Here is a 24,019-nt window from a genome sequence, read left to right on the forward strand (position 1 = left end):
GTCCCATGACGGGAGCGAAGCGGCTCCGGCGGTGGGTGTGACACGCAGGCGGTTCGCTGGACTGTACACATACACAGAGTGAGGGCCAGTCATGGCACCTGTCCTGTACGGGCTGGGCGCTCTCCTGCTTCTAATGACCGGGGCTCCGGGCAGAGAGCTCACCGGAAGTTGGGGAGGGGGCATAGCAGAGGCCACTTTATACCAACCATTCCTGAGCCCGGAGCTGGGCAGGCAGGCAGGGCCCGGGACAGCAGGCTGCACTCACCGGAACCAGGAGTCCGACTCCGCCTGGGACTTGGAGGACTGCGGTGAGTACACCTGGGAGTGTGAACCTGGCACTCAGCCAGACCTGAGACCAACACCGCCATATCCAGAGCGAGAGCCTGGCACTGCCACCCTGACATGGTGTGTGAGCCTGGCACTGCCACCCTGACATTGTGTGCGAGCCTGGCACTGCATTGTTTTTTTATATGGTGTATGAGCTTGGCACTGCCACTCAACCACACCAGGGCTGGTGTGACCCTGGAAATTCCAAACTTTAATTGTAATTTAACATTTTATGAGCTTGGCACTTGCAGACCTGGGGGAGTTTAAGCCTGTTGTTGCCACTCTGCTTGTCCATGGGGTGCCAAGAATAATAACACTGTGACTGCACAATCACATTGCCCCTAGTGTTTTCTTTTGCATTTAAAGACCCTCATTGATATTTAGAAAAGGTATGTTGAAGAAATTTGTAAATCTGAAATATTGGAAATACATTTAAACTCACTCTCTTTCCCAGAGTAAATTCTGAGCAATCTTTTAACTCCCTCTATAAACAAAATGGGCTACATTAAACCAAGTAGTCATCATACATGTTTTGGTGAAAGATATACACTATTTTAATATTGTAGCGATGTGGAGGTTTTTAATCAAGTTGTAATAAAATGCAAAATAATTGATAAGGTGAGATTACGTGACATTGCAAAAGAATATCATGTATGTGCCCCTTAATAGTGCACTAGCTGATCTCTGAATTAATTGCAGACCATTGCTTTACTTTTCTGTACAGAGCAGACCAGTAGATAGATGTGTGCACAACAATGAACTGCATGAATACAGTTTTTATTGCACACTGATTGAATCAGATAAGCTGCTTGGATTCCCTTACATAAACAATATGAGACCTACAGATTGCCGAGCAGTTTGAGTTTTGCGACAATGTTTTCTAAAGCAGAATTGATCAAACTTCAATCTGAAAAGCTTTCTATGCCACCTATTTTTTCTTTAATGTATGCCTTCATTAACCGTTTACAGATGTCACATTTAATTGCATGTATGCAACACGCATAGTTTGTACTTCATTTACTCATTTTAACAAGGTTATTTTCCTTCTTAGTATTTCATAGTCAGAAACTTTTTTTTATTTTTTTTTTTTTTTTTATGTTTACTGGATTAAATTTTTTTCCAGAAGGTCATAACAATTTAAGTTCACATTGAAAAAAAATTGACTGAATGCAGAGCTTTCCAGGTCAATTATTGTCGATTCTGAAACATTGTTGCTAATGATGGCTATGGGAAAAGGCTTTGTATTGCTTAAAGGACCGCTATAGGCACCCAGACCACTTCAGCTCAAGTGGTCTGGGTGCCAGGTCCCTCAGAGAAGCTGCTATGTATACACTAGGGTTAATCCAGCCTCTAGTGGCGGTCTCACTGACAACCGCTAGAGGTGCTTCCACGTCGCTCACTGTGAAAATCACAGTGAGAAGACACTGGACGTCCATAGGAAAGCATTGAGAAATGCTTTCCTATGGACTGTTTGAAAGCGCGCACGGCTCTTACCGCGCATGCGCATTCGGCACTGATGTGGCAGAGGGAGGAGAGTTCCCCAGCGCCGAGGGAGCCTGGTGCTGGAGAAAGGTAAGTGTTTAACCCCTTCAGCCCGGCGAGAGTGGGACCCTGAGGGTGGGGGGGACCTAAAGACCTTATATGAGTTTGTTTTCCTGGCACTATAGTGGTCCTTTAAGTAGTTTGTATAAAGGGTTTCACAAGATCTTCCATAGATCTCTGCCTTGTGCTCTCTCACAACGCAGGGGGACTTAGCTCAGGAGAGCTGATCGAAGCTTCTAGCAGAAGTTTCCAGCTTTGAGTAACAGATGGTGAGAGGCAGCAAGCAGCACCTGATGTACCCCAAGTAAGAAGTCAAACAGTTAGAGTGCACTGTAATGGTTATAATGCTTGGATTGTTCTTTTAAGGGCAAAATGTCAACATATTAATGCCATGGGGTCAATATGTTTTGTGGCACACTATAATGTGTACACTAGTTAAAAACTTACCGGTAAATTCAAAATGCTGTAAAAACAGAGAAGCATAAGATTGTGTTAATTTCTCCAAATTGCTATATCAGTGACCTTAATGGTAGTCGTTACCATTACCTATTTGGTGTGAATGAGTTTACCACAAAGTTCTAAAACCTCCCTTAGCAGTCTTTCACATATTTAGCTACACATTGAAAGTAAAAAGTCTACCTCTTCCGACAACTGCAAAATTTGCTCTTTTTTTCTCTGATGAGCTAAGCCAGGGGTTCCTAACCCAGGCCTCAAGTACCCCTTACCAGTCCAGGATTTAGGGATTACCCTGTTGTGTCTGAAGTGTTTTTTTTTCTCTTCTTCCTCTTCCTCTTCTTCTTCCTCTTCCTCTTCTTCTTCCTCTTCTTCTTCTTCCTTTTTTTTTTTTTCCTGGACTGTTAGAGGGTACTTTAGGACTGGACTGGGAACCACTGGGCTAAACTGATCACTGACATCTGAAAATAGATTTTAAAATGTATTGATACTTCGAGTTAAATGCTGCATTAGCAATAGGGAAATAGGTGCCAAAGCGAGTTTGAGAAACCACTCAAACAGCAATGCCAGTAGCTTGCTATTGCCACCCATCACCACTGCAACAGGCCATAAAATTGTAAATGTAGTATAAAGGTTATATACTATTAACCATTAAAGCATACAAGGGGCCGACAGTCTTTAGTGTTTGGAAGTCTGCATAACATTTGTCTAAAATGTAATCTAATCTTCATCTATGTTCTAATAGATAAAGATAATGATTAAAATAACAAAACTAAAAAAGAAAAAAACATCCACTTGTTATTTAACTTCATTGAATTATGTCTTGTACCTTTGATCAAATACACATATTGTCTTGGCTTGTCTCATGCAGAACTCCTGGCAAATCATATATCTGGATCACTCAGGTAGTACTCAATATTTTATGGAATACCCCTAAATCAGTGGTTCCCAACCCAGTCCTCAAGTACCCCCTAACAATTCAGGATGTAGGGATTACCCAGCTGTATCTAAGGTGTCTTTAGAAAGAAAGAAAAAACACACTTTAGACATAACAGGGTAATCCCTAAATCCTGGACTGGTGAGTGTTTTTTTTTTGAGGACTAGGTTGGGAACCACTGCTCTAAAGGCTGACAACAAATGCCCGGTGGGCCGCGATGGCCACAGGACGGTCCATGCAGAGCCAGCGCTATCCGAACGCCGGCCCCGCTGTGTTCCATAAAGGGCCGGTGGGGAGATCAAAGATCTCCCTCACCGGCCCACATGCTGTCAAATGCGGGCACCGGTGGGGAGAGAGGGGGGGGAGAAAGCCAGCCAGGAGAGGAACCCAAAGGAACTTTAACTTGCAGCTCTGCCGGTTTTCTCTCCGAGATCCGGACCGTTGCCATGGCAACTCATACACACAGCACCCTCACTCACTAACACATCGGAGCCCGAAGCAGCGCCAAGGGAAATTGGCACTGCACTCAGGTAAGTAACAGAAGGGGTTTTTTTTTGTTTGTTTTTTTTACCCTCTCTGCACCACGGGGATGATTCTGCAACTGAGGGGGTCACTTTAGGGACCTATAGTGTCAGAAAACCAACATTGTTTTCCTGGCACTATAGTTTCCATTTAAAGTACTCCTGTTACGGTACACACAACCTAGCAGTAAAGGAACACGTCAGTGTTCCTGCAGCCTTGTTTTATAAAAAGGTTTGTCACGCCAAATGTGCATAATTTAAAGCTGCACTATGGAATATTGCTATTTAATGTAATTTATGTAGTACCTACATAATTTGGCTACTTGGTAGAGGTGGCATGGCCAATTTGATTGTATAGGATAGATGTCAGAAGGGGTTAATTTGATTATAAAGGAATGTGAAAGACAGGGGAGGGCTGGCAGCCTTAGGCCTGGGGGAGCAAATCCAGTCAAGTGGCCCATTGCACCAAGAGGAGAGTAAAAACACCTTTCCCATGTGATTGAAAGTGGGGGGTAGGCAGTCACCTAAACATACACTCAATGACAGGCGCACACACAGACAGACCCACTGTTACAGGAATACTGACTCACACAGACAGACATACTGACACACACATACTGATACACAGACATACTGATATACACACACACACACACATTCACAAACGTTACACTTTTAAAGTCAGTAGACAGGGGCTGAGGAAGGGGACAGGGATGTAGTGGGGGGGTTAGGAAATGTAGTGGGGGGATAGGGGCTGAAGTAGGTTGATGGCTACAATTTGGAAAAGGGGCTGTGGTGAGGGTGATATGGGTTACAATTGGGGGAGAGGGGCTGTGATGGGGGGATTGGGTTGAGAAAGGGGCACAGGAGCTGAGGGGGTTGAGGAAGGGCATAAAAACTGAAGTGTATTTCAATTAAGAGTGGGAGATAAGAAATTCCAAAGTAAACATACTGTGCTATAATATCTGAATGAAAACATTTTTTTTTTAATGCAGGCTGTGTGAGCCAGGGAAGGTGTGGCTAGGGGTGCATAAACAGAAACAAAAGTGATTTAAAGGAACACTATAGGGTCAGGAACACAAACATGTATTTCTGACCATGCTAAACACACTATCTAGCCCCCCCCCCCCCTTGCCCTTTAAATATGGTAAAATCTTACCTTTATTTCAGTTTGCTGCTGCTGGCTCTCCCCTGATCTGCCTAATTGGTTGACATCATCAGAGGTGTTGATCAAAGCCACTCACAATGTTTTCCTATAGGAAAGCATTAGATTGGCTGAGCTTGTCAAGGAGGCAGATCGGGGCAGAGCCAGCACAAGCCAAACACAGCCCTGGTCAATCAACATCTCCTCATAGAGGGTGCAGAGGGTGGAGACAATGAATGGCAGGGCTGCACACTATGCAGAACTTGCCCAGGAAGTACATCTAGCAGCCATCTGAGAAGTGGCCAGTGAGGTATCCTTAGACTGTAAAGTAAACACTGCATTATTTCTAAACAACAGTGTTTACTGCAAATAGCCTGAAGGGATTGATTATACACCAGACAAAATAGTTGTTTTGTTGCTAAACTGTTCTTTTAACATGGAGCTATTAGAAACTCTTGTTACTAGTTGTATTTAGTAAGATTTTAACTACTAATCAATTTAGTGATTACCTAAGTATAAGCATTTGTATTTAGTGTAATTCAGTGGTTTTGGATAGATTGGTTTATCACCCAGACAAAAAGCTTGTAGGTGAAACACTCCTTGCATTAGACTGGTCACCTATAAGCCATGATCTGAACCTGGTAGTGATGGTGTGATCATTTAGACAATTAAAAAAATCAAAAAATCTAGGGACACTTTAGTCACCTGAACAACTTTAGCTTAATGAAGCAGTTTGGGTGTATAGAACATGCCCCTGCAGCCTCACTGCTCAATCCTCTGCCATTTAGGAGTTAAATCCCTTTGTTTATGAATCCTAGTCACACCTCCCTGCATGTGACTTGCACAGCCTTCCATAAACACTTCCTGTAAAGAGAGCCCTATTTAGGCTTTCTTTATTGCAAGTTCTGTTCAATTAAGATTTTCTTATCCCCTGCTATGTTAATAGCTTGCTAGACCCTGCAAGAGCCTCCTGTATGTGATTAAAGTTCAATTTAGAGATTGAGATACAATTATTTAAGGTAAATTACATCTATTTGAAAGTGAAACCAGTTTTTTTTTTTTCATGCAGGCTCTGTCAATCATAGCCAGGGGAGGTGTGGCTAGGGCTGCATAAACAGAAACAAAGTGATTTAACTCCTAAATGACAGTGAATTGAGCAGTGAAATTGCAGGGGAATGATCTATACACTAAAACTGCTTTATTTAGCTAAAGTAATTTAGGTGACTATAGTGTTCCTTTAAAATAAAGTTAAAGTGGCACTTTTGTCAGGGAGCTTGGCAACACTTGAAACAACATCAATGGAAACTAGACTTTTGTGGGTTGTGAAAGTATCTCAGAAGTGACAGTTCCCTATCCATTTCAGTGCTCATGTTTTATTTTTATTTATTTTTTTTGTCAAAGCCTGTTTTGAAAAGCCACATTTTGTAAAAATAACCAGTGTAGCTGACTTTGCACTTCTACACAATGATTTCATTGTCGAACATTTTTTTCTTTCATGCTTGCTAAAGCCGTCACCTCTCCACAAATATGCCACTCAGACCTTGAAATTATATTCTTACTTTTTTTTCCAAATTTAGTTTTTATTGCATTTTAAAATATCAGGGATACAGAAAGAAGAGTAGGGGGGGTTAGCGATGGTTACATAGTTTACAGAAAACATCATGAAGGTACATTGTCAGGTGTGGGAGTTGACAGCAGTGTCGTTAATTACAACTTATGAGTACATCACATTCTTCTTCAACATCATCGACATTTATTCAACAGGAACTCATTGTAATAGTCTTTTTCTCAACTGTTGGAGATGGGACTGCCAGTGTACCATTACATTTATAAAGTAGGGTAACCATGTGACTTTCAGTTAGTGTTTTGTATATCGGTTATGTAGAGGGGGTAAGGATATTCCTTAACAAGGGGGTAGAACTCGGAAAACTTGGAAAATTAGGGTATCACTGACGAGAGGAGCCAGTAGTAGATGATGGGTTCGGTTACAGACTGGTAGCAAGGTGGGCTGTTGGGTTGTTGAATATGAAATAGTATTTGAGTTGGAGTGGTATTTGATTAAGGGTGAGTGGGAGGTGATGTGTGTGTGTGGGTGGTTGAGATATATGATTGTTGCGGTATGTTGTCTCCCATATATGCCATGTGTCAATGAATCTCTGTTTTTGTTCAACTGTGGTGAGTGATAATCTTTCGTAATAGTAAAATTGATCCAGCTTATCTCGTAGTTGAGGCATGGATGGGCACTGCTGGGATTTCCAACATTGTGCTAAGAGGCTCCTTGCTGCCATCAGGGTTAGTACAGTGATTTGTTTCTCATTCGGGTTCAACTGCGGGGGTAGGAGTAGGAGTAGGCGCACTGTGGGGGTTAGGGTAAAGTTTGGGATATTCAATTCGTCCAGTATGGTACGGGCTTGCTTCCATAGGGGTTGGATAGCTTCGCAGGACCACCAAATATGTTTCAATGTACCCAGGGCATTGCTACACCTCCAGCAAGTAGGTGGGGTGTTGGGGAATATGCGATGGAGGCGCTGTGGGGTCATGTACCATCGGTACAAGAGTTTCCTATGTGCTTCTATGTGAGAGTAGCAACGGGTCTGTTTAGAGAGACCATTCAGGGCTTTCAGCCAGTCGCACTGCGTTAGGGTTTCATTGCAATCTGTCTCCCATTGGTTTCTGTGGGATAGGGGTGGTGGAGGCGCAATCTCTTGCCATGCTTTATAGCATAGCGCTAGGGTCTTTGGTTTCGTTGGTGCGGACCAACACCTATCTAAGAGTAGATTGGGGGTAACCCAGTTGGAGTTAGGGGTAGTGCGGCTCTGTGGCATGAATGTTAATATGATACTCTTCAATTGTAGGTAGGAAAAGGTGGCTCGGCTTGGTAATTGCCATTGGGTTTGCAGTTCTGGGAAGGGAATAATTTCTCTATTCCTCACTAGCTGAGATATGTGAGTGATCCCTGCATTGGTCCAGAGGTGAAGTGGGATGTCTTGTGACACAGATTTGACAACCGAAATGGGTGCTTTTGGGTGGAATTTTCCGTGGTGACCTAGGCTCGAGAGAAATTTGTCCCATATGTTTATGGTGTGGGAGGTAGTCGGAAAGAGCGTGGGTCTCCGAGTCCTAAGACATCGAGGCGTCCACATATAGTCAATGATGGGTAAGTTTGGCCACTGCGCCTTCTCCATGTCTGTCCATTGTAAGAGGTTGGGCTGGGCATGGAGGAGGACGCCACCAGTCAGTGCAGCAGCTTTATAATATTGTCCAATGTTCGGCAGGCCTACTCCTCCTAATTTGGGTGCAAGTTGGAGGAGTCGTATCGGCACCCTAGGTTTTTTACCTGCCCAGACGAATGTGTTACACATTTTCTGTAGGTCTTTACAATATTGGGCGGGGAGTTGTAGGGGTAACATTCTAAAAAAATAAAGGATACGAGGAAGGATCATCATTTTATACGCATTGATTTTGCCTAGCCATGAAAGCCTGACGTGTTTCCATTTATTCAGTTCAGTTTTACACACTAGGGCTAGGGTATTGTAGTTAAGCGTTATTGTTTTAGGTATAGTGGATGCTATCTTCATCCCCAGGTATGTAATGTATGTCAATCTCCAGTCAAAGTGGTAGCGGTCCTGAAGTGAATCTATCATTAATTTCGGCATTCCCACTGGTAATGCTTGCGTTTTATCTTGGTTCAAGCGGTAATCAGCCATCAGTGGGGGTAGAGACTGTTGCGGTTTAGAGAGGGTTATGAAAATGTCGTCGGCGAAAAGCGCCAGGCTGTATGTGCGGTTTTGTATGGTAATTCCATGAATGTCAGGGTGAGTCCGGATTTTGTGTGCTAAGGGTTCTAGTGATAGAATATAGAGTAGGGGAGATAATGGACACCCTTGTCGGGTGCCGTTCGTGATCTTAAATGGTTGGGATAAGAAGCCATTGTGGGACACTCTGGCCGCTGGGTTGCTGTATAAGGCCATAATGCTTGTTATGACGCTCTCCGGGAATTTAAACTTTTTCAGGACTTCGGTCATGTACGACCAATTGAGGCGATCGAAGGCCTTCTCGGCGTCCAGCGCCAAGAATAGGCCCTCCGACCCCTGTTTTTGTATGGCGTCTATTACATTGAGGATCTTTCTAGTGTTGTCAGAGCCTTGTCGTCCCTTTACAAAACCTGACTGGTCGTTATGGATAAGTTTGTGTAGTAGCGGTGCTAGTCGGTTGCTAAGTAGTTTCGCATAGAGTTTGGCATCGCAGTTCAGAAGGGAGATAGGCCTAAAATTTTTACATTGTGTCGGGGGTTTTCCTGGTTTCGGGAGGGTAGAGATATGGGCTAGCAGCATCTCTTTCGGTAAGGTACCGCTTTGGGAACTCTCATTCAGGACCTTTAAGAGGTGTGGAGAAAGGAGAGAGGTAAAGGTTTCATAGTATGCGTTGGGGAGGCCGTCTGGGCCTGGAGATTTATGAGTGGGCAGGTGAGCTATGGTATCAGTCAGTTCATCTAGGGTAAATGGGCCTTGTAAGCTTTCTCTGTCTTCGTCAGTCAGTCCGGGCAGATCTAAGTCGTCCAAGAAGTCGTGAATGGTTTGTGGGTTCGGTAGAGTAGTAGTGGGGTCTGTTGCTAAGTTATATAGGTCTTCGTAGTAGCTTGCAAATTTGGATACTATTCCTTGTGGGTCGATGATGCGGTCTCCTTTCTTATCTTCCAGATAAGCTATTCTGGAGGCTGTCATTCTACGTTTAAGCTGTGCTGCCAGTTTTGCACCTGCTCTATTCCCATTGGCAAAAAAGTTGTGCTTAACTTTGCGAAGAGCATAAGTCGTTTTGGCCATTTCCATATTTCTGAGTTTGGATTGCAATTGTAGAAGATGTGTGTGCGTCTTTGGGTTGGGGTTGCGTTTATTGGAATGTGTTAATTGGGTAATTTCAGTTATAAGGGCATTGTATTCTGCGGTCCTTAGTTTTTTGGCTCGGCTTGCCTGTTTTATGAAGCTGCCCCGGATACACGCCTTGTGCGCTAGCCAAATTTGGTCTACAGAGGTCTCTTCATTTGTATTCTCGTTAAAATAATTGGTGAGGTCTACCTTTATTTGTGCGATAACGGCCGGGTCTGTCAGGAGCGACTCGTTGAGTCTCCAGGAACCTGTGCCTTTGCTAGGGAAGGGTGTTCGTAGGCTCATTGTGGTGGGCGCATGGTCTGACCATGAAATCAACCCAATGGTAGTTTTTTCTATGTTAGGCATGTAAGTGGCTGGGACCAGAAATCTATCAATTCGGGAATAGCTGTTATGTGCCGCAGTGTGGCAGGTGAAATCGACCTCTGCGGGGTGTTGAATGCGCCAGGGGTCAACTAGTTGGTGAGAGGATAGGGTGTTACATATCTTAGATGCTAGTGCCACTCTTTGGTTGAGAGAGGTCACTGAGATATCAGCTGTAGAGGATGAGTCCATGTTGCTATCGATTAAGAAATTAGTGTCACCGCCCAGGATTACCTCCCCATATTTGTACAAATCTGCAAGCGCTAAAATCATAAGCAGGAAGTCATGTTGATTAGTATTGGGGCTGTACACATTAATTAGGGTATAGGGGTTATTATTGATTAGACATTGAAGAATTAGGTATCGGCCCTTTTTATCACTGATTTTGCGTATTAATGTGAATGCGGCATCTTTACTGATCAGTGTCGAAACACCTTGTTTCTTAGTTTTGTAACATGTGTGGAAGTCATGAGGGTAGTCTTTAGAATTAAATTTTGGTCTACCTTTCCAGGTGAAGTGCGTTTCTTGGTAGTATGCTATGAGGGCTTTACACTTTTTGGCTTCATTTATGGCTAGTCTCCTTTTATTCGGAGAGTTGAGCCCCTTGGTATTTAAAGACATTATTTTAATCGACATATGGGCGGGTAGAGAGTGTGCTATTACCGGGGTATAGGCGTACTGCCCAACATTCCCCGTTTTTCGTTTCCCACCAGGATAGTATTTTACCGGACTTGTGGACGCCCACTAGTCGTGTCCTATCGTTCACGGGTAACCCATGGTTCCTATTCAATGTGCCCTTTGTTTTGGGGGTAGGGAGAACTGGGGGAAAACTATTTACAATATTCCGTATGCCACTGGAGGTGGCATGTAGCTGCTCACGGCAACGGATAAACATGGCCATTAGTAGGCCGTGGGGGTGATTCAGTTGAGACATTTGCATAGAAGTTATACAGTCTAACAATCAGTTAACTAAGCACGTTTAACTAGGAGTGGGTTACATCTCGCCCATAACAGCTTAACAGATTAAACATTGAATTAGCCATTAGTCAGGGGGGGAAGATCAAGGGGTGTACATATAAAGCAGTCATAGATCGATCAAAACCTTAAGTATTAATACACTATAGGACTATACGTTACAGTATTAGTGGTCAAGATGATACGACTTTCTCCATTAAGACCCGTCTTCAGGACCTTAACAGGATCAGGTAGTCGGAGCACTAGAGTTCGTGGGTTGTCTTTGGGTCTTGCGGGCCTGCGACCATTCTTTGGCCAAAGATTGCGGTGCAGAGGTGGTAGTGGCAGTTGGATGGTCTGCACCCGTGGGGGGAAGCGATATTTGCCATTCTTGCAGGAGGCGTTTGCCTTCTTTTGGATCGGTGATAGCTCTGACCGCTCCGTTCCTCCTCACTAGTAATTTGGTGGGGAACCCCCATTTATAAGGGATGTTGGCGATCCGTAGTGCTGTGGTTATGGGCGCGAAAGTGCGTCGTTTAAGCATAGTAGCGGAAGATAAGTCTGTGAAGATTTTGACGTGTTGGTAGGATTCCGGCCATTTTGACAGGCTCCTGGAAGCTTGCATGATCCTATCTTTCACTGTATAAAAATGGATTCTCGTGATCACGTCTCTGGTGGTATCTGGAGGCAGGTGTTTAGGTTTAGGGAGTCTATGCGTTCTATCCAGCATCAGGTCTAGGTTATTTAAAGAGGGTATCAGTGTTTTAAATAGGTCTTGCACATACCTAGTAAGATCAGAGTTTTGGATTGATTCGGGGATACCTCTAATGCGGACATTGTTTCTCCTGCTCCTATCCTCATGGTCTGCAACTCTCTCTTCTAGGGATTGAAGTTTTGTTTTGAGCGATGAGTAGGCCTCAGCCATGGAATTGTGGGCGTCTATGAGTTCATCAGTGCGTTCTTCTAGCTTTGCTGTTCTTTCGCCAATGTTATTGATGTCAGCCTTTATTTCTGCAGTCATTTGCTGGATGTCTGCTTTAAATGAGGCTTTCAGTTCTTGCATTATGGTCCTCACCGAGAGATCCGTTGCTGGGTTGGAGAGTTCAGCGTGATCTGCTGTATGGTCCCCTATGTCGGAATCCTGAGCCGGCGAGATAGGCCTGTCGGCGCCATCTTGGTCGCCGTGTTCCAGCGCGTGTTGCACTCCAAAGTGCGAGTTTAGCGTTTTTTGTTTAAATTTCTTCGCTGATCTCGACGTCATGTCGGTATGTGGTGTGTCCCCTCGGTAGTCGGCTCGTTTTCGGGTTGCGTTAATGGCTAAATCAGGCTGTGAAGGCCGCTGTTTGGGAGAGCTCTCGTCCCGCACGTCCGCTCACATGCGCTGCTCGGACACGCCCCTATTCTTACTTTTTTTTATCTGCATGTCGCGCATTTGTGATTTTTTTTTTTTCCAATTTATTTTAATTGTATTTTTTTTAGTATGTTTAAATGTTGCCATTTTGGAGCAGTGCTGGCAAAATAATATGTGCAGTGATGAGAAATATGATTGCTTCACTGCACGGTTCTATCCATAAGAAATCTGGAGACCTTTTATAAATAAGTACACACCTGTTTACACACCCTATTTCTTTTAGTTCACATATTACATTTATTACCAGTATTAACACAGATTGTGAATAATTTGATGCCTATTGGGTACGCAGCTATAATGGCACTTTGATTTTCAAAGTCCTCACAATCAACATCATGATTTACCATATGATGCCGAACACTGCTAATGCTTCTCACAGGGAAGCACTGGATTCCATGCTCTCTATAAGAAGCTCTGACTTGGCGGAGTATGTTGATTGCTGCGCATGCACTGACTGCAGTGCTAATCTGAGAGAGTTTTGGATTGGGCAGGGGCTATCATCTGAGTTGAATTAAGGGTGCCATATCACGGTCCCTTGCTAAAGCTCTGTGCTTTATTACTGTGAGTGGGGTGTGTATGTTGTAGCGGAGAGCTGTATTGTGGAGGCTGAGTGTGTCTATGTATGCTGGTTAAGAATTGTATGTGTGGTAGCTGCATTGTGTGTAGGATAGACTAATTGTCATGTGCATGTCCCCACCCCCTCCCTCACGTACCTTCTTTTGTGGTCCAGTGGAGTGTGAACTGGATTCCTGGTGGTCCGGTGGAGAAGCTTCATGATCTGCTCCAATAAGCGGTACAGACCACTTTAGAAGTGATGTTGTACTTCTGAAGCTGTGAGTCATCATAAGTTGTCAGGGAACTGCGAGGATGCTCTTAAAGTGGTCTGTATCTGATGTTTGTACAGACACAAACGCTCCCTTTGTAAAGTGAGAGAGCTCTGGTCCGAACAGGGTGATCTTTTCATCTCCTCGTTGGTTTGAGGAGGGCCCCTTCAGAGCTGGAGTTCTGGGCCCCTGTCTGAGCCTGGGCCTGGGCAGGTAATCGGCTCTGATCATCATGACTGATCATTAAACAAAGAGGATTCCTGAATTTAAATATAAGGAATGAATGCATTTAACTTTTAAAAACACATTATACATTAGAATGTTACTTTTTAAGTAAAAATAATTTTTTTCTAATTTCTGTATATTACCGACCAGTACTTTTATAGTATGTATTGAGCAATGAAGCCAGTGGGAAGTCAGAACTATTAGTAGTTGTCTGCGCGCACAGGTTCTGATATAATGTATATATTTATACTTTTAAGTGGGTACATTTTATCATGTTCTTTTGCTTTCTGTAAACATGGAAATAGTGTTGCTCTGTGTATGGAACATTTTCTGTGCTTGCTTGTCTTCTGCACCTTCAATGTAAAAAACGGAAACCTGTTAGGCAAGTCTAATTTTAATTTAAAAGAAATATTGTATTCTCTGTAAACCATTTTATGGCACCTATGTTTATTGCCAAGATGCTTTACTCTGTAAAGTTGTAATTTTGAAAGATGTTTTGTAACTAAACTCTTGTTAATGATTTACTTAAACAATAACACATGAATGTAATTTGCAGATTCCGCATTTTTCACGTTCCGCGAACTAGACTGTGAACCGAGAGGATCACCAGCCTGTGAATCCATCATATCACTTAACACAGAAAAGATTTTGGTATGTTGTTTGATGATTTTAAAAAAAAAATGTATTTTTTAATGCTATTACGTGAGTTATTGGATGAATTAGTTACCTGTAATTATTTCTATTACCCTTGTAATTTATGTATTTGTCTAAACCGTTTGGGGAAAGACAGAGTACATCATTTAAAAAAAAAAAATGTTTCCTCCACCCAAACTTCTTACTGCATGATGGGTGATCATCTGTGCATTGTTCCCGGTAAGGCACAATTTGGCACCATGTGCTTTGAGGTCCCTAATGGCAATGTCAAGACATGTCCCTGCCTGCCCTAGATTAGTGGTAGTTGCATTCCTGGATGGCTGCCACTATTTAGTTTTAATTTAGTCCTCTCAGATCTGAATTAAAGGGACACAATAGTTACTGCATCAATGACCGCTTAATGTAGTGGTGCTGGTGTCTACAGCCTGTCCCTTTTCAGAAAAAAGGCAGTTGCTGCCTAAGGACACTTTCAGTGGCAGTCACTCAGATGGCCACTAGACGTGCTTCCTGGTTAACTGCTGTACAACGTTTTTACATGGAGATGCTGAAAATTCCTCATAGAGATACATTGATGCATACATGCACATTAGCATCCCAACTCTTTCCTATGGGAAAGCATGAGATTGGCTGAGATAGTCAATTCTGATGACTTCAGCCAAAGAGATGGAGCTGGCCCAGACCCACGCCGGCTGACCTGTGAGGTCTTGGAAAAAAAGTATGTTTTAACCCAACTTAATGGGAGCCGGGGGCAGCCACCTAAAAAGTGTTTGTATTCTTGACACTATAGGGTTCATTTAAGGGTGTTGGCATATAGCAGCTGCTTCATGGGAGTGTAACTGTCTCTGTCTCTGTGCTTACATTAGACCTTCCCCATAAAAAGCACTGGGCATCCTCATGCAAAATGTGAGGACATTGAGCATCGTTTCACAAAGTTAAACTCCGTGAAACTTCAGCAAGCGCCTCTAGTGGCTGTGTGGTAGACAGCCACCAGAGGCAGTCTTAACCCTGCAATGTACACATTACTTTTCTCTAAAAACTGCATTGTTAAACTGCAGGGTTAATGGGACAGGAACAGTGCACCCACAACACATCAATGAGATGTGGTCTGGGTGCCTGGTTCAGTGAGAAGTGGTCTGGGTGCCTAAAGTGTCCCTTTAATGTTAAAATAAAATATCTCTAATACCATTATAACTTTTGAATTATAAAAAGAAAGTGATTCATATATTATTTTTTTTGTCAATCAATATTTATTGAGTTTTCCAGGTTAACAACAGTGATACATCGTGTACGTGACATATTTAGTACAGTGGTTAGCAAGAGTAAACATATGAACACTAAATTGGCTTACATCTCACAGTGGGGGAGCACGACTCGCTGCAATTGGGTTCGCTTAGTTTGTCGTGTTTAAGGTTAAACTTAACTCAGGTTGCGTCTTGCCTGGTCGCAGTGTCAGACACCTGTGGACGGTATCATGGGGTCTACGTAGCCTACCTCCCCTCAGTCATCAATTTAGCTCCTATCTCGTTTTGGATAGATTGTTTCCCTGGTTTTCTAATGCTGGCGTCTAATCGGTCTTTAGGAAGGCTCTGTCCCTGTGGGATTGCCTGGGTTCTACCAGATCCGTGTCTAGTCGTTGTATCCTGCGGAGCGTGCAGAGTTAAGTGCACATTAGTGGGGGGGGGGGGGGTGTCGGGCTCCCTCAGCTTGTCGGGTGCCCTCAGCTTGTCGGGTGTCAGGAAAGCTATGCGTCAAGTTAGTGAACATTGTGTTAAGTCCCGTGTGTGTCCGGGTGCCTATTTCGAGGCGGCTAGTGGTCACCGTGCCCCCTTGTGTTGTCACTCGTCTGCCCCGGTAACGAGATCCTGTCCGTGTTTCAGGTGTCGGGTCTAGTCCTGTCGTCTGGTGGTTGGATCTATCATGTGTCCGAACTCGATCTCGTCTGTCCCTCTGGATGTTGTCCTGCCAGGGCAGCCTTAGTCTTATCTCCCTCCAGCATAGTGGGGGGTGAAGGGGGTGTCCAGTAGGAAGTGTGAAGAAAGGGGGAGGGAAAAGGGGGGGTAGGGTAGGGTAATTATCGGTACGGGTATGGGTCCGCTGCCCGAGTGAGGTCCCCCCGGGCGTTTGCTAATCTTGTGATCCGGCAGCACCTCTGTTCGCTCCGGTCCCAACCACCCGAGCCTAGCAGCCATCCCCAGTTCTTAAGCACTTCCCGTAGAGATATATAGCCTCCACGGATACCACTTTAGTGCACATTTGTCCGAGCGTCCCTGCAGGGAGGCTGTCAGTATCTCCATGTCATATATCGTTTCAACCTTATCTACCCATTGTCTGAAAGTGGGTGTCGATGCACTTTTCCAGTGCAGGGGTATCAACGCTTTTGCAGCGTTCAGCAGGTGAATTGTCAGAGAATGTTTGTATTTCTGTGTAGGGACGGAGGTGTGGTGTAAGAGCGTCGTCATGGCCAGTAAGGGAAGGTCGTCCCCTGTGATCTCCTTGATTTTTGTATTTATCAGCTGCCAGTATGCCACTATGCGAGGGCACCACCAGATATGTAAGGTCGTTCCCAAAGCTGAGTCGCATCTCCAGCATTGGCCCGTATTGTTGCCGTCGAAGTGTCTCAGGGTATCGGGCGTACGGTACCAATGTGACAACAGCTTGTAGCTGGTCTCTTGAATCTTCGAGTGATTCATATTTTTAACTAATATGAATATCTTAAATATTTAATATTCTTATACTCTGTTGGTGAAGTAACTCAGTTTATGAAGGTGGCACATGCATATCTGTTTTAGACTGTGAAATGTCATCAACATTAAGTCTGTCTTTAGCAAATATGTGCTCTTAGCCGGCAAACTGTCCGTTTAAAGGCTTCTCTATGAGAAGCTTTGATTGGAACACGCAGGGCTTTTGCTGACGTTGGTTGGAGACTTGAAGGCAGTGCTTGGAGGTTCCAGGTAAGTAAAACACTTTTTTTTGCAGATTTTGCTGCAAAATGTAGGGAGAGGGTTAATAAGTAGTGCCCAATAAGGCATTTTAAATAGCAAAATTACATTAAAAAAAAAAGGGTCACCACCTGCGCATGCCATCTCATTACTTTATAAAATACTACTCTCACCACAGGGTTGCCAGTAGTTCCCCAACTTCATCAAATGCTGGGAAAAATATCTGGGACACATTTTTTTATTTTTCCCTGACACCTGCACAATGTACTACCATTTCCACACTCATGCATAAGTCATTCATCAACTCTATTTATCATAAATCAGGATACAAGATGGTATAACATTGGTACAAGACCCCAAAGTGGCTATGCACCATGGGAATAAACTGTGACCCAGAGTGCTTGAGATGCGATAGAGAATTTGGCTCACTGTTTAACATTTGTTGGTGTTGTCAGCAGGTTCGACTTTTTGGGGAAGAGATTCACCAGATTATTTCCACACTGACAGACACACAATTTAAGTTCTAACCACATACTTCCTTACTACATGTGACCTCAATACTGCTCATGAAATACAAGAGGATGGTGATACCACACTTGCTCAATGCAGCCCACAGCTTAATCCCCTGTCACTGGAAAGAGAAAACAACCCCTTCAATTAGAGAATGGATTAAAAAAAGTTGAAGTGTGATTGATCGAAGAATACATCTAGCAGTGGCAGGGAAAACACAGGTGTATCACGCGACATGGTACTACTGGCTTAAATGTCTCTCCACTGATGCACGCCACAGTTCAGCGGACAGAGGCACAGGGTATGATTTTGATACATGGGAGGATCCCTGGGGAAAGATTGGGCTACTTGAGTGATCTGGGCCTTCTGAAGGAAATCGGGGTTGTGCCTAATGGATGGAAGGATGGAGGGAGGCGAGATGAATATATGACCCAAAGCAATTATTCTTCTCCCCCCCCCTTTTTTTCCCCCACCTATCCCTCTCTTTTCTTCCACAATCCCTTCTCCCTCACTTCGCTTTTCTTTCCTCCTCTCACCTTCTTTCTATAGATGACTTACTCTCACTTGTACTCATTACTTTTGCCCTATCTGGGAGGGGTTCTCCACGAGACTTGTTCTTATGGTTCTCCTTTGCACTGTTGCCCAATGCGCAGAATTTTATATCCTCTGATGGGTAACTATTTCACATACAAAGTAACAGATGTGTCGGACAGAACTTATAGTTTTGATTTTTGACCTGTCCTCCTGTACCTTCTGTTTACACACCTATACATGTACATAATTTTAATTTTTGCAAAACACAGGGACTAAAGATGAAAGTTCAATATACAACACATCCTACTAAGGTGCTTCGTATGATATAGCATTCTGGGTGCATCTTGTGGAGAATGTTCACTATTGCTCAGTTAATTTGTTATATTTTCTTTTTCTTGCATGGATACCATGTGTTATAGAATTTACTGATAATAATATGATAATGGGAACAAAATGGGTCGCTTTAAGACTTCCCTGGTGCCCAGTGACTGGTCCCTACCTGGTACTCTATAGGCCACATGTCATGGGACCCCTTTCTAGAGCTTGGGGAGCAATAGTGACCCAATGGCTGTGTTTAATAGCAATGAAAACTGGCTGGTAGCCAGTCAAGATAACTTTATACCTATGAGGTGAGTCTTGGGCATGGCAGGCCTTAAGACACTTGGAGAGGTCATGGGGGGAGGACTCACACCCCATTGAAGAAATTTTGCTATGTACAAATTCAGCATTTCTACAGCTCACTTTTGGACAGGCAGCTGGTCCACATGAAGCTAATCTTGTTTGAAGCTATGTGCACGGGGATCATTGGACAGTTTTCAGCATTTGTAGGTGGATGGCTTAGGGGACACACGGTTATTAAAGCATCATTTGGAGAGAGATCTTGACACCTACTTTACAGATCAACAGTGGGATGAAGTTCTTGTTCCACACCAAAAAAAGCTCAGTAAGCTTTAAAGGAACACTAAAAGTTCTGAAACACAAACATGTATTCCTGACCCTATATGTTAAAACCACAATCTAGCTCCACCATGTTTCCTTACATATATTAAAATCTTCCTTGTGTTCAAGTCTGCAGCTGCTGGCTATGCCCCTCATCTGCCTGCTTGGCTGACATCATCAGAAGAATTCTGTGAGCCAATCTCAATGATTTCCTATAGGATTGGCTGAGATTGTCAAGGATCAGGGGTAGAGGCAGCACAAGCCAAACACAGCCCTTGCCAATCAGCATCTCCTCATAGAAATTCATTGAATCAATGCATCTCTATGGGGAGATGCTGATTGACCAGGGCTGTGTGTGAATCATACTGGCTCTCCCCCTGATCTGCCTCTTTGTCAGTCTCAGCAAATCCTATGGGCAAGCATTGTGATTGGATCAGGCCACCACTTCTGATGTTAGCAGACAGCTTGTTTTTCTGAGGCAAGCAGCATGCAGATCTACAGCTTCAGGCTTGAATACAGTAAGTTTATGCTATATTTATGGAGGCATGAGGGGCCCAGGGGGGCTAGATGGTGGTTTTAACACGATAGGGTCAGGAATACATGTTTGTGTTCCTGACCCTTAGTGATCCTTTGTCTTTTGCTGTGTACTCGAATGTTGTTTAATGCATATGTCTGCTCTTCTTTTTAAACTGTTGGTTTCTGTCTAATGTATTTATAAATAGTAAAGGGAGGACTATCTAAATCAGCTTGAAAAAGCTGCAGTTCTCTTGTTGGCACCCTTTGCAAGTCCTCCCCTTCTACCCTGGCCCAGCCTTTCTGTAGCTGTCCAATCATAGACTTCCCAATGTAACTCAATGAGCAGTCTTTGCAAAGCGGGTGCTCTGAGCATTTGCTGCCTCTTGAGTTTAGCTCCTCTGAGCTAAACAATCCGGAAGTAACAGGACCAGTGGTCTCACAGACGTCGGTAGTAGGATTAAAGGGACACTCCAGGCACCCAGACCACTCCTGCCCATTGGAGTGGTCTGGGTGCCAACTCCCACTACCCTTAACCCTGCAAGTATAATTATTGCAGTTTTTTTAGAAACTGCAATAATTACCTTGCAGGGTTAACTCCACCTCTAGTGGCTGTCTACTAGACAGCCACTAGAGGGCACTAACGTGTCTATAGCACAGATTTGTGCTAGAGCGTCGCTAAACGTCCTCCAGCGTCGCTCAATTCCCCATAGGAAAGCATTTTAAATGCTTTCCTATGGAGAGCTCTAATGCGCATGCGCGGCATTGCCGCGCATGCGCTTTAGGTCTTCCCGGCCAGCAGGATCAGTCTCGCCCACCGGCTGACGTAATGAAGAGGAGGAGCGACGGCGAACCGAAACCACCGCCGAGGGACATAGGCGGGGGTCTGAGGTAAGTGACTGAAGGGGTTTTCACCCCTTCAGCAACCAGGGATTGGGAGGTAGAGGGGACCTTCAGTGCCAAGAAAACTGATTGTTTTCCTGGCACCGGAGAGTCCCTTTAATATATAAAAGTTAAAAAATCTGCACTCTGTGCAGATAAAGCATTTCAGCAAGCTTTAGGGATCCAGAGTGTCCCTTTAATGCTGTACTCCATTTTCCATAAGGCTAGTGTTTTTGTGAAGGGGGTTGCATCCAAACTTGAATTTCTATACTATGTGATTGACCTCTAAATAAATATCTAAATAAAGTATTGTGTGTTTGTGTGTAATTAATATTTATATATATATATATATATATATATATATATATATATATATATATATATATATATATATATATTGTAACGGACCGTTTCAGCATAAAAGGGGAAAAATCCGTTTAGGCGATAATCCCCTTTTCCATAGACCAGCAGCTACTATAAGCACCAACTTCCCGAACTCCCAAACTGCACGAATTCACCAACTCTCGAACAGCAGACACACGAACCCTGGAAGCAGCCGAACAGGAAAAGCAATATGAACAGCTTACACTCCTGGCAGTCGGCATACAGTCCCCTTTCCCCCCAAGAAAGAGACACACTCCAGCTTCAGGGTTAAACAGCAACTCCTTTACTCAGGGCTACCTGCCCAGTATTTATGCAGGCCTCCCACCTGGTGGACACTCCCCTAGGGGACCAAATGGAAGACTGTAACAAAGGACAGACATAAACCAATTACAGACACACAGCAATAAACATTCCCACAATGCATCCTGGTTTCCTCCCATCTGCCCTGGAGATAATTGTAGAGGTAATCCAATTATCTCCCAGGACAAAGACAAGACTCCATTACACATGTGGGGATCTAAATACAGTATTATGCTTTAAAATATATAAAGTCACTTTTATTCCACCCAACACAGACATGTTACATATCCCCAGATAGCTCAGGTCTGGGTGCACATTATTAGGTGAATGGCACCCAGACTACACGAATACAGTTTAATCGCCATGGAGCCAAAGTCTTTAATCACACAAATAGGCTCCATGGTATAGCTATCTGGGTTACTACAATTCCCATAGAAATACCGAATTCCAGTGTTCGGTTAACCTTGTACGATTAGGACCCAGGCGACAGACGGCTCAGCGGTGTTCGTGCAATTAAGTGTCCGTTTATAGTTCCATAGAATCCTCGCCGAACACCGCTGGTCTTTCGCACGATTAAAATGGCCGCTACCTCGTGGTCGGCAAACGATCAAAGGCCACCCAGCGTTCATCAATTAAGCTGCGGTTAACCGCAGCTTCTGGGCGGTTAATTGACGGCACACTCCATCTCCTAGGTGGTCCCTCATACGGTAGTTTGTTCGGTAGCTGGAATCTACCGAACACCCCGGCTGAAAGGCACGAATATGCCTTTCTGCAGGTAAAATAAAGCTTTTTAAAGTCTGGTCCATAGTCCAAAGGAAGCAGGCGAGCAACCAGGCTTCTCCAGCTCAAAGTGGCAAGGTTGGTTTCGCCACACTTCTCCCCTTTACCAATTAGACTAACAGGGTACCTGACCTCCTGCCGGTCAGTGCCCTGGTTAGTCCAGAAACCCACCCACAAAACACAACTATTAGTACAGCCCCCCCACAATAACTGGGTACTACACCTGAAAAAATTACAAACTTGTCCAGGTCCAGGTGTCTCACCATGACTGTGTGGGGAACAGTTAGGCTGCCTTGGTGGGTTGCTGAGGGGGCAGAGACCGGCGGTATTCTGTCCTGGTGCCAGCACTACCACGGAAGTAGTCTGGTTGGAGCCTGGTTGCTGGAGACTGACTGTCTCCCCTTTAGGTGCATAGCTCGGCTGCCGGAGGGGGAGACCGACTGTCTCCCCTTTGGATACATCGCTCTGTGGCTGGGGGACAGGACCGACCGTCCCTACCCCTTGGGCTGTAAGTACAGAGACTACGGTCCCATCTGCACAGTCGTGGGGCTTAACATCTCCCCTTGGTGGGTTAGGCTGCCGCTGGAGAGAGGGTGTAACAAGCTCCTCTCTCTGGACGGTAAACTGCCGCTGGGGAGAGGGGGTAGCAGGCTCCTCTCCCTGCCACTCTCTCTGCTGGTGGAAAGGGGGACCAGCTGTCTCCCCTTTCATTCTCTTGTCCGGCTGCTGGGGTGCGAGACTGACTGTCTCTGCTCCCGGCAGGACACACTGCCGCTGGGGAGGATGGACGACACCATCAGCTCCCTGGGGTACACATTGCCGCTGGGGAGGGAGGACGCTGCTCTCCTCTCCCTTCACTTCACACTGCCTTCTTGGCATATCACTTGGCTGCTTGGGGGCAGGAACAACTACCTCTGCCCCCTGTAACTCAGCCTGCCGCTGGGGAGGAAGGACTGCACCTTCGGCTCCCTGGGACACACACGGCCGCTGGGGAGGATGGACGACACCGTCAGCTCCCTGGGGTACACACTGCCGCTGGGGAGGAAGGGCGACACCTTCTGCTCCCTGGGACACACACTGCCGCTGGGGAGGATGGACGACACCATCAGCTCCCTGGGGCACACACTGCCGCTGGGGAGGGAGGACGCTGCTCTCCTCTCCCTTCGCTTCACACTGCCTTCTTGGCATATCACTTTGCTGCTGGGGGGCAGGAACAACAACCTCTGCCCCCTGTAACTCAGCCTGCCGCTGGGGAGGAAGGACTGCACCTTCGGCTCCCTGGGACACACACGGCTGCTGGGGAGGATGGACGACACCATCAGCTCCCTGGGGCACACACTGCCGCTGGGGAGGGAGGACGCTGCTCTCCTCTCCCTTCGCTTCACACTGCCTTCTTGGCATATCACTTTGCTGCTGGGGGGCAGGAACAACAACCTCTGCCCCCTGTAACTCAGCCTGCCGCTGGGGAGGAAGGACTGCACCTTCGGCTCCCTGGGACACACACGGCTGCTGGGGAGGATGGACGACACCATCAGCTCCCTGGGGCACACACTGCCGCTGGGGAGGGAGGACGCTGCTCTCCTCTCCCTTCACTTCACACTGCCTTCTTGGCATATCACTTTGCTGCTGGGGGGCAGGAACAACTACCTCTGCCCCCTGTAACTCAGCCTGCCGCTGGGGAGGAAGGACTGCACCTTCGGCTCCCTGGGACACACACGGCTGCTGGGGAGGATGGACGACACCATCAGCTCCCTGGGGCACACACTGCCGCTGGGGAGGGAGGACGCTGCTCTCCTCTCCCTTCACTTCACACTGCCTTCTTGGCATATCGCTTTGCTGCTGGGGGGCAGGAACAACTACCTCTGCCCCCTGTAACTCAGCCTGCCGCTGGGGAGGAAGGACTGCACCTTCGGCTCCCTGGGACACACACGGCCGTTGGGGAGGATGGACGACACCATCAGCTCCCTGGGTTACACACTGCCGCTGGGGAGGAAGGA

At 45.3% G+C, this 24,019-nt stretch overlaps 2 protein-coding genes across 3 annotated transcripts in view; both read left to right on the forward strand.

Moving 5' to 3' along the window:
- Window positions 1-24,019, forward strand: part of FAM89A (family with sequence similarity 89 member A) — a 533,463-nt gene that overhangs the window by 144,945 nt on the left and 364,499 nt on the right. The window lies entirely within an intron of this gene.
- TTC13 (tetratricopeptide repeat domain 13) overlaps window positions 45-24,019 on the forward strand; it is a 101,708-nt gene continuing 77,733 nt past the window's right edge. For both annotated transcript variants that reach the window (XM_063443098.1, XM_063443099.1), the window contains exons 1-2: window positions 45-308; window positions 14,144-14,238. In XM_063443098.1, the coding sequence (XP_063299168.1) occupies window positions 92-308; window positions 14,144-14,238 (312 nt within the window). In that variant the 5' untranslated portion in view covers window positions 45-91. The remainder of the gene's footprint in view (window positions 309-14,143; window positions 14,239-24,019) is intronic.

This window comes from Pelobates fuscus, chromosome 2 (genome assembly GCF_036172605.1).
Source record: "Pelobates fuscus isolate aPelFus1 chromosome 2, aPelFus1.pri, whole genome shotgun sequence".
In the NCBI taxonomy this organism is placed as follows: Eukaryota; Metazoa; Chordata; class Amphibia; order Anura; family Pelobatidae; genus Pelobates; species Pelobates fuscus.